This window comes from Populus nigra, chromosome 3 (genome assembly GCF_951802175.1).
Source record: "Populus nigra chromosome 3, ddPopNigr1.1, whole genome shotgun sequence".
Classification (NCBI taxonomy): Eukaryota; Viridiplantae; Streptophyta; class Magnoliopsida; order Malpighiales; family Salicaceae; genus Populus; species Populus nigra.
This window is the reverse complement of record NC_084854.1, coordinates 22,959,479-22,969,414: the sequence shown is the minus strand read 5'-3', so window position 1 is coordinate 22,969,414 and position 9,936 is coordinate 22,959,479. Positions and strand designations below refer to the sequence as shown.

General features: G+C 36.1%; 2 protein-coding genes across 2 annotated transcripts; both read right to left on the bottom strand.

Annotated features, from left to right (window-relative positions):
• On the bottom strand, positions 1 to 2,921 carry LOC133689460 (putative pentatricopeptide repeat-containing protein At3g13770, mitochondrial). The gene is made up of 3 exons (XM_062109316.1): positions 2,604 to 2,921; positions 284 to 596; positions 1 to 146 (listed from the first exon to the last, which is right to left on the bottom strand). The coding sequence occupies exons 1-3, from the start codon at positions 2,919 to 2,921 to the stop codon at positions 1 to 3; spliced, it is 777 nt and encodes a 258-aa protein (XP_061965300.1).
• A 1,758-nt stretch (positions 2,922 to 4,679) lies between these two features.
• LOC133688496 (transcription factor bHLH48-like) lies at positions 4,680 to 9,936 on the bottom strand. Its single transcript, XM_062107993.1, has 7 exons — positions 9,210 to 9,936; positions 8,996 to 9,118; positions 8,842 to 8,907; positions 6,955 to 7,023; positions 6,449 to 6,520; positions 5,497 to 5,701; positions 4,680 to 5,044 (listed from the first exon to the last, which is right to left on the bottom strand). The coding sequence occupies exons 1-7, from the start codon at positions 9,663 to 9,665 to the stop codon at positions 4,989 to 4,991; spliced, it is 1,047 nt and encodes a 348-aa protein (XP_061963977.1). The 5' UTR covers positions 9,666 to 9,936; the 3' UTR covers positions 4,680 to 4,988.

Sequence of the window (9,936 nt, the reverse complement as noted above, 5' to 3'; positions counted from 1 at the left end):
TCAATCCAGCATCTTCCAGTCTCCTCTATCACCGCTTGCCTTCTCCATCATCAACTCCCTCACATTTCTCACATCTTCCATCCTCCTTGCAGAAGCATATAAATTTGAAGGAATGGCACAGTTCCCAGCATTTTCAGGCTCTATTTCTACCAGATGGCGACCCACAAATTCGTCAAAATTAGTGTTTCAATGGACTCTACAAGCACCCAAAAGCGAACCCCAAATAGCAGCGGTAGGTTCAAAAGGCATCTTTTTGATAAAAGCAAAAGCACAAGGTCAGCACGCCCAAGCAAGTCAACTACACACCCATAATGCTCAATCTCTGCTTCGACCTCATCGCTCCCCTCCACCATCTCATCAAAGATTTCCAGCCCTTTATCTTCCAATCCTCCATGGCAGTAGCCATATAGAACAGCCAGAAAAGTGACACTGTCAGGTTTGACTTTACTTTCTTCTTCCATCAATTTGAAAAGTTCGAGCACCTGATCTTTCAGCATTGCATTCCATGAAATAACAGTTCTCTCAGGCATGTTATTAAAGATCTTTCTTGAGAAGTTAAGGTTTCCACATTTTGAGTGCATATCAATCAGAGAATTCTGTAGATCTACGTACATAAAAGGGCAATTCACATCTAAGCACATGGCTGTGAACTTGTTTGCCATATGATGCAGTGTAGAAAGCCCAGAAAGTGCACTTGACACGCTAGCGTAGGTAACATAAGCCCTTAATTACGTTTAAGGTTTTCTTTTCTTTCTTTCTTTCTTTCTTTTTTGACATCTTATGTTTAAGGTTTACAAATCTTGAAGAGCAGCAAAGTCAAATGGTGCTGTTTGAAAGGATAAAATGTGTTCAGCCCTCTAAACTACTGGTTGAAGTGCGATCAGTCCCTAACAAATTATTAGGAAAAGAAGTCCTTGAACAAATTTTGGCATTTAATCACATCCTTTGTTATCTAAAACTATGATAACTATAAACTAAAAAAAAAAAGAGGTGTTCGAGTATTATTCATTAGAATAGTGTTTTAATTTTTTTTATTTTTTTTATTAATATTTTTTTTATTTTATTCTTTAATATTAGATTTGTTTTTTATTGAGTTATCACACTCTCATAACACAGATCACAAGTTTAAAAGGTTAGTCCAGTTTGACAAGTTAACTATGTTAGCTCTTTTTTTTTAATTAACTTTTTTTTTTTAATTTCATCCTTTAATATTGAGTTGTTTGAGAATTAAACTTCATGATTTGTTTTATTTACTTTTATTATGTTATTTTAGCCTCATGACTCGGGAATAGTGCTTAAGGGGTTAATCGAGTAGACTCGGGTTGTTTTTTGTATTTTATTTTTAATTGAATTTTTTCTTCAATTTCATTATTCAACACTAGGTCGGTTGAGAATTGAGTTTTATAATCTGTTTTTTTTTTATTTCTATAGGTATATCTTGGTCTCATAATCAAGATCGCTGATTTTGGCATTTTAACTACAATTAAATCAAATCATTTTTTATATTTTTTTCTAAGAGATTATTTCGGTTTCATAATCCAAGTCAAGGGTCCTTCAATATTGAATTTTCTTTTTATTGGTTTGTCATCGTCTCATTATCTAGGTTGTGAATTTGACGGGTTAACCAAATTGACTTAGTTTTTTTTATAATTGACTTTTTTTTTCAAATTTATCATTTAATATTGTGTTTGATTGGAAATTTCATAATTTATTCTGATTTGCTTTTAATATATATATATATATTGAATTCATGATTAAATACCTTTTTTGTTAGAAAACATGTTAATAATATCATTATATTTATTAGAAAATATATTTTAAAAAAATTGATTCGTGCAACCCAGGACAATATTCTAGTTACATATTGCAAAGAGTGTTTTCTCGAAATGAATCTTCAAAAGATCACCTGCGCCCCAAATGTACAAAAAAATGGAACTTCACTCAATTGTTTCTATCCAAGAATGACATTGCGGGACGGTCGCTCTCATGGTTTCCTAGCTATTTCTTTTGTTTATACAAAGCAGAAAGGAAATTGAGCCAAGAAATGTTATTTAAAGTCGAAAGGTCTGAAATCCAAAGGATTATCCCACAGTTCATTTTGATAGTTAGAACTAGGGGTGTTCAAAAAAACCAAAAAACCGATTAAACCGAGAAAACCGGAAAAAAAATAACTGAAAAAACCGAACCGTGAAAAAAAACCGATTAAACCGATTAAAATTTTGAAAAAACCAAACGGTTCGGTTCGATTTCGGTTTTTTAAGTCTGGAACCGGAAAACCGAACCGAACCGAACCGAACCGGAACCGAAAAAACCGGAAAAAAACCGAGCCAAACGGAGCCAAACCGAAAAAACCGAGCCAAAACCGAAAAAACCGAGCCAAAACCGAAAAAACCGAGCCAAAACCGAGCCAAACCGATTCAAACCGAAAAAACCGAGCCAAACCGGTTTTTGCTCTAAAAAACCGAACCGAAACCGAAACCGATCGGTTTGAACCGGTTTCGGTTCGGTTTCGGTTTTTTTTAAAAAAAAAAAAATCGGTTTGGTTACTTTTTTTGATAAAAACCGAACCGTGAACACCCCTAGTTAGACCATCTGATATTTACATTCTCAACCTCGAAGCCCTCAATATATTCCATGATGATCCCGGCTGCACCGTGATTAACAACATCCTGGCATCCAGGTCTGTAGTCTACCAACCCATCTGGATAATTTGCCCATCTTCTGCAAGTCAGATTCATGCCACTGAATCTCAGGTTGCTCGGTAGGCCACCTTTAGAACCTAACAAGATGACACCATTTTCAGAACTCGCTGTAAGGTTGATGAATGGGAGGTTAGATATAGAACCCTCTTTTGAACTCAGTATCGCAGACAGGTTGTCACATAAATAATAGGCTCTGCTCTCCCCACCATGACGGATCATAGTATCTTGTGCTAATGATTATGTTTGAGAAGGAGATGTCACTTACATTTCCTGCAAAACAATTGGCAATCCTGTAATTAAGAGTAGAATAACTAACAATCCAGCAACGTTCCTCATCTGTTACCGAAAATCATCTTGACAAACAGGCTTTGCAGTTGAGCTTTCATCTGTCAAGTGTCAACAGGACAGTACTTCATTGAAGCTCATAATTTAGGTGGCCATCAAATGTTGGGATTGTCACATCAACTAGGCACAGCTCACTTGAGATATAGCAGGGATAAATTCAAATTATGAATTCTGGGGCCGAACTCCTCAGACAACAATATTTCACCATCAAGGATAAGGGTATGATCAGTATTGTTAATTGAACTCAGGTCCCAATTGGAGCCAAAACATAGCTAGTGTCTCAGTCCATTTCATTCGCGGCCATGATTACACATTTGGTAGACAGAAAGACGTCATCCACTCCATATAGCATGCCTGACAAACCAGTCAAAAATCTAAACTAGCACGCAATACATAGTGCAGAACAATAATCAAACTCACCAAAGATTACCGTTTCAACTACTGGTTGATCACATATAGCCGATCAGCGTAGGTTTTCCTTTCCTTGGAGAACATATTCTCCTCAAAATGATCACTTTATCAACTTTAAGAAGTCCAGGCGTACCAAAAGGATTTTCCATATCTACATCCTACGAGAATGGAATCCTTGTATAATAAAAAGTCTACTTTTCTTAAGATAAAAGGATGGAAAATACAAAAATAGTGGCAGCAAGGTAACTATGGAAAATGAGCATGGCGTGTTGACTATAACAAATTAATCCTCCAGCATATTACAAGATGAGCCTCTAACATATTTTCAAAATTCAAGAAGTGTAAGATATTGAACATATTGACAGATGATCCTCTAATATATATTGAAAATACTGTAACGTAAGTCCAAGCGATCCATGGCATTCAATTTTCTTTTGTATGGGAGAGTATTATAGTATGAAAGAGAGATTGTCTTCTCTTTTACTAGAGCAATTTGATATCGAAACCTTTCCGCTTGTGCATCCAATGAACCCAAGAAGACATGGCCTACTCTTATCTCCCAAGCAAGCTCCAGTGGAATTCCAACTCACCGTCACATTCTTTCTTTCGTTAAACCTCTTCACAAACTTCAATCATTGACCATCAACAGCCCTTTATACCTCTAAATTCTTCTTTTTTAACGAAATATGAAAAAATTATTAATCATTTGTTGTAATCATTAAGAAACTGCTCAAAACACACGGAAGAAAACCTTCTACATGCATTGAAAATATCATTGAATTAGTTTGTGCATAATATTTTTTCTTTTTTTAATCCAAGTAATGGTATTGTAAAAATTCAACTCCAGAAATCTTTTGTTGTTTTCTTTGGGGTTGTTTTTGTCTATACACAGCTTCCTTTTTTTTAAGGAAAAAAAAACATTAATAAACAATTCTAAAAAGTTACTTTTCAAAATGTTTTTAATTTGAAAATACATTAAAATAATATTTTTTTATTCTTTAAAATTCATTTTTAATATCAACATATTAAAACAAAAAAATAATCAGAAAATTACGAAGCAATGGTTGCTGGTTCAGCCGCTGCTCCAAACATTCCATAAAATCATGAACCGAAGTGTTTGCTTCTCGAGTTCTGATTTTTGGGGCTGGTAAACTCGAATGGATCCTGAAACTTGCAGCGTGAAAACCTTATAAAGAGAAGAATTTAGGAGGAAAATTAAGATGCGGTAAAAGATGGCGGCTTGTTAACCGATAATTGTTCGTTTCTACAATATGAGTCACCAATCATCTCGTATATGAAGCATTGGATTGAATGACTCTCAAATGAGTTAGTATAAAATATATGTATGTAGTAAATCGTATATAGATTTATAACTATACAAGAGATACGAGCTGAAATTTCTCATCCCCAGCTAGAGAATTCTGGATTTCCAACTGACTGGTAAACTGAAGACATGGAAAACCAGATTAAATGTCTGAGGCCTCCTTTCCATTTCCTGCTAACTGCTAATATTGATATATACAGTACTAGCTACTGGTGGAGCTTCATTCTGCCTTCCATTTTCAATTGATTGGAGTGCAGAGATGCTGCATCACAACGACAATTTAAGTCAAGTTTCAATCTATTCATGTTTGAAACAAAAAGGAGTGACCTAATAACTTTTCCACCTTATAAAGAACTGAGAAATGTTAATGATCATAGACACCAGATTCCACCGTCCATGTTTTAACAGTAGCCATGGATTTTGAAGTAATACGAGCAAAGCTAGAAGCCAGCAATCAAATTCCCTTGCCAGTTTTAACATCTAAACATAAAATGCTCTTCCATATCATGTATACTTCAAATCTTAATAAATAAACATTTTTAAAAATTGGAAAAATTACTTGCATGAATTACCTTTTCTATGATATGATCTTTTATTAAACAGTGCTCATAAGACAGGCAGACGTCATGAGATAATGAGGGACGTTGGTTTCTTTCATTCTTTTGTTTTTTTCCTGACAAAATATATAAAAGAATAAACTAGCATGTAATCTACCTGAATTTGCTGAAGAGTCGTAACTTAAAAGAGAGTTCTCGGGAGTAATGAAGTTATGGCTGCCTTCTTCTCTTTCCCAAATTGGCTGGTGAAGCGCATCAAACTGCCAGTGCTGTTGGAACTGGTGTCCGTTTCCATTGACTTGGGCTTCTGGCCACATCAGAGGCAACATGCCGGAGAAGTTACTGTCAATTAGAGATCCACTCTGCAAGTTTAGAAGGAGCAGCAAATTAGCTAATTCATATACATTTTTACTGCATAAACTTGTGAAGATTATGAAGTAAATGAATTATAATTACCAAGGAAATGTTTTTATCAAGGAAATAATTTAAATGAAGCATCAGGATTTCATTTAAATTACAGATCATGGCATGAAATGCCACAGTGCTTGGGAAAATTCAGTGATTTCAAATGTACAGGCTAAATCAGCAATGCCATAATTAAACATAATCAACAAATACAATAGGCAAGGTAAAGTGTACTTTCTTCGGAGATATAATTGAGTTGGACCTTAGACCAACCGTTCCAGAACAACTGCGCAGTTGAAGGTAAAAATTTATGTAGATGGAATGGAATGGCATGGCATGGCCCAAATTTGACCCAACGCTTTGCACGTAATAGTGAAGGAAAACTGTCCTATCAGGAAACAGATGTAAATTTATTGTGATGACTGTATCATAATTACAAAAGCTTACTTTTTTGTTTCCATCTACCTAATAAAGCACCGGCAAAATGCTAATAAAATAGACATAACAAGTACGCACTGAAAATCTAGAAATCCAATAGAAGTAGAAGTGTTTCAAGGTGGTGAACAGCTGATGCACCAGAGCAGATTTGTGAAGGGTATATAGAAAGAGCTCAACCAGCATGCAGCTACACAAGGTATAAACTTTTGCTGTGCTATGGCACGAAACCCAGGAGAAAAAATGGAAAGGCAAAAACCGATACTTACTTCTGCAGCCAACATGCTGTCGAGATTGAAATCAATTCTTGGTTTAACTGCTGCAAGTCTCATTGATAAGAACTGGAACCAAAGACAACCAGAATAAGATCATGGCATTGAATTATGGAAGTAGGTAAGCTTTCTAACATACACAGAGATGATACGAGCTTGACAATTCTAGAAGCTTTGCATCTATACATAGAGAGGATACAAAAAATGGCATCCAAAAAAATCAACAAATCTAGTGGTCTAGAATTATAGATGTTGCAGCTCCTCAATGAGAGGGCACATCAGGTGGTCGAATGTGACATCCTTCTCCCATTACCCAGTGGTCTAAGTAAAATAGGGAAACCCCCATCTACCTTCAAAAACTGGAATCACCCTTTCCTATCCTGTTAAGATTATTTTAACACCTGCCCAACCTACCCAAGAACAGTTGATCTAACTGCTGCTGTTTTCGAATCCTAATATTCCCCGCCCCCAAAACCAAAAAAATAAAAGGAAGAAATTCTCACCTCCACTTGACATTGCAGGGACTGCACATGGTTGATAATTTCATCCAAAACCAATGCTGTACCAGAAATCTGCAGAGAAAGATAACTTTCAATAGCTAAAACAAGTTGTAATTTAAAGAGGGAGCAAGTTGCAATGATCCAGGGGCAGCTAGTTAGAGATAATCTCAAGTAAATAATTCGATGAGATCAAAGCAAAGAAGACATGTATATAACTAGACAGGTGAGATATATATATATATATATATATATATATATATATATATATATGTTTGCTTACAGAGACCACCATGCTAGTTATTTATGATGACACTAATATTATTTGTATATACAAAAGGATTGGGCTTCATTTTTTACTCTTTCCACTTTAAATTGAAAAGCAATCCTAGTTAAAAAAACAATGATCAAATACAAGCATAACAAGCCAATAATTAATCTGCAGATAAGAAAGCACTAGACATATTTTTGCTGGCAGCATTACATGGGTGTAACTTTGAAGAACTTTCAACTCGGTAGTATTAATACTTACACCATGAATTACAGAAACGATATGGCAGCAACATCTAGCAAGAAAGAGACAACTTGATCAAAAGTTAAGGTTGAACACTGATTAATCCGCACTCTCTTACGACAACATATTCAGTACTTGAAGAAATTTTAGTGAAGCCCACAAGAGCCCCTTATAAACTGCTTAGGTGCATGTGGATCATAACATGAACTTTAGGATTCAATAAATAATTCGTGTAGAGAAGACACAAAAGGGGCATGCCAGTTATGGCCTTTTGCTCAGTTAATCCCAGTTAGAGTCGAAGCGCATTTACATAATACATATGGTCCCAAAACTAATTTAGGGTTTCAATTTCACGTAATAGCCTCTTATGCTGTACGTGCTCACTTTATAAGAGAAACGCAAACGGAAGCAACATGCATGAGAAGCATCTACAGCAAAGTCACGTTGACAATTAAACTTCTGTTACTTTCTGAAACTTCAGAAAATCACAATTAGTGGTCCCAAGAGGGAGGGTTATCACTGATTATTGTAATCTATACGTGGTCAAAATCACTTTATTAATTCAGACAGGAAGCAAAATATATCCATGTTGTAATTCCTTTTATCAGGAGCTAGATGGGAAAAAAGAAAAAAAAAACCGTCTATTCTTTGTTTTAACAAATTATATGGGTTTGATTATCAACAATCACATCATGTCTCTTTGCAGTTAGGTCTAGAAAATTAGGCACATAAACTTCTCCCATGGAAGCCTTTTGTCATTTTTTTCATCGTCCATCAAAGATGGATACCAAACTTGTAAGATAAGTTGGTACCATTCACCTTTCAAACTGGGACCACATTTTCTTATGTCCAAGGAGATGGGACCCAATCAACATATACAGCTAGAATATTAACTGTTTAAAGGCACCTCCAGCTAGTTTCCACACAATAAATTTCCATAAGGGTATTCCTGTCATTTCCATGAACTTTAAGGTCAATCTTTGAGAAAACTTTAAAGGGACTTTGGATCATTTTATTGGAACACGGCAATATCTCTACCGAATCACGGTCCCAGAATATATGAAATATGACCAAACTATCCTGGAAACAACCTCTGACAAACAAAAAGTGGGTAAAAACAAAAGGAAAACCACTAAAAATAGAAAAATTTACAAAAATGCCACCATGAAACCCAGATGACACTTTTCTTGGTGCAAAAGCAAGGACAACTTTTTCTAATGTAAAAAGGTGACAATGACAAACCCACCTTAAATTAACACACACAATCCAAAATCCAAAGCCCGCTTTTAAGGTAATCATAATTTAAACAAATCACAATCAAATGACGATTAATTAAAAAGACAAAAAACCTAAATCATTACCATATCTTGCTAACTAACCTTATTGCAGCCTGGGACCAGTTCTTGTAATAACTTCATTCTTTGATTAATCTTCTCTCTCCTCGCCTAGAAAAATAAAATTAGCACATCAATTAATTACCAATTAATCAACTTCTTAATAATAATCAAATTAGACAAAATTAAATCAAATTACTCTTTCTGCTAAGCTATGGCTATCCGTTGCTTGTCCCCGCCGAGCTCGAACATGAACGTAAGGCAGCATGTCTTCTTCTTGTTGAGAACTCTCAGTTTTGCTCTTCTTTGATGCTGCTTTAACCTAATTTCACAACAATTGATCTCAATTCAACACATCATTCACTAATTTGCCGCAAATCTTAAGATTCCCTCGAAGAAACCCTAATCTTTACCTTCTTCTCTCGTTCCTTTCTCTTCGAGGACGGCCTTGCATTTGGCGCCGAATTATCCACGGTTGGATCAGAGACCAACGGATGAGATGAATCAAGGTAAGACCCCGTGTCTAATGGCTCACACTTAACGGCTGATGCTTTCTCGAGATCCTTCGAGCTCGTGTTTGACGGAACGGGGCTGGAATCCGTTGAATTACTACCGCCATTAAAAACGGAGAATATGGCGGAAGTGTTTGAGGGAAAAGTCAAGTTCGGGTACTGTTTTTGACCCGAGTCCGAATGAAGCAACTCCACGGCTTGGTTAGCTGGTAATTCTAGTAAAGCAGTGAAAGAACTCGCGTTTTCTGATGGCGCAGCGATTAAGTGACGGATATCTTCACCGAGTTGGAAGGAATCCAGTCCGGTTTCGTCAAGCTCGGGTCCGGATCTAGCTCCGGATGCGGTTGTAAGATCCATTTCCTTAATTTAATTTAAGGTCAGTTTATAGAGAGACAGAGGGTCAAACGATGGAGTGCTCGGTTTTCTGTTATGAGTTGTGTTGTGGCGTGTTTGGTTTCAGAGTATAAAGAGAGTTTTTGATTATTTGAAGGGAGAAAGAAGCAACGCTGGTGTTGTGGAGGGTGAGTGTTTAAGCTTTAAATAAATAAATGGGAATTTCTAGAGAGAGAGAGAGGAAGTGAGTGAGGGTGTTTATAGAGAGAGAGGGGAGGGGGGGGGGTTGTGTTGC

Coding starts and splice junctions, on each gene's coding strand:
- LOC133689460 (XM_062109316.1), bottom strand. CDS start 2,921: ATGATCCGTCATGGTGGGGAGAGCAGAGCCTATTATTTATGTGACAAC. Junction 597..2,603: donor AGGGCTTCGAGGTTGAGAAT/GTAAATATCAGA, acceptor GTAGATCTACAG/AATTCTCTGATTGATATGCA. Junction 147..283: donor TGTAGTTGACTTGCTTGGGC/GTGCTGACCTTG, acceptor GCCATCTGGTAG/AAATAGAGCCTGAAAATGCT.
- LOC133688496 (XM_062107993.1), bottom strand. CDS start 9,665: ATGGATCTTACAACCGCATCCGGAGCTAGATCCGGACCCGAGCTTGAC. Junction 9,119..9,209: donor GAAAGGAACGAGAGAAGAAG/GTAAAGATTAGG, acceptor TTGTGAAATTAG/GTTAAAGCAGCATCAAAGAA. Junction 7,024..8,841: donor TGGTCCCAGGCTGCAATAAG/GTTAGTTAGCAA, acceptor CTTTCTCTGCAG/ATTTCTGGTACAGCATTGGT.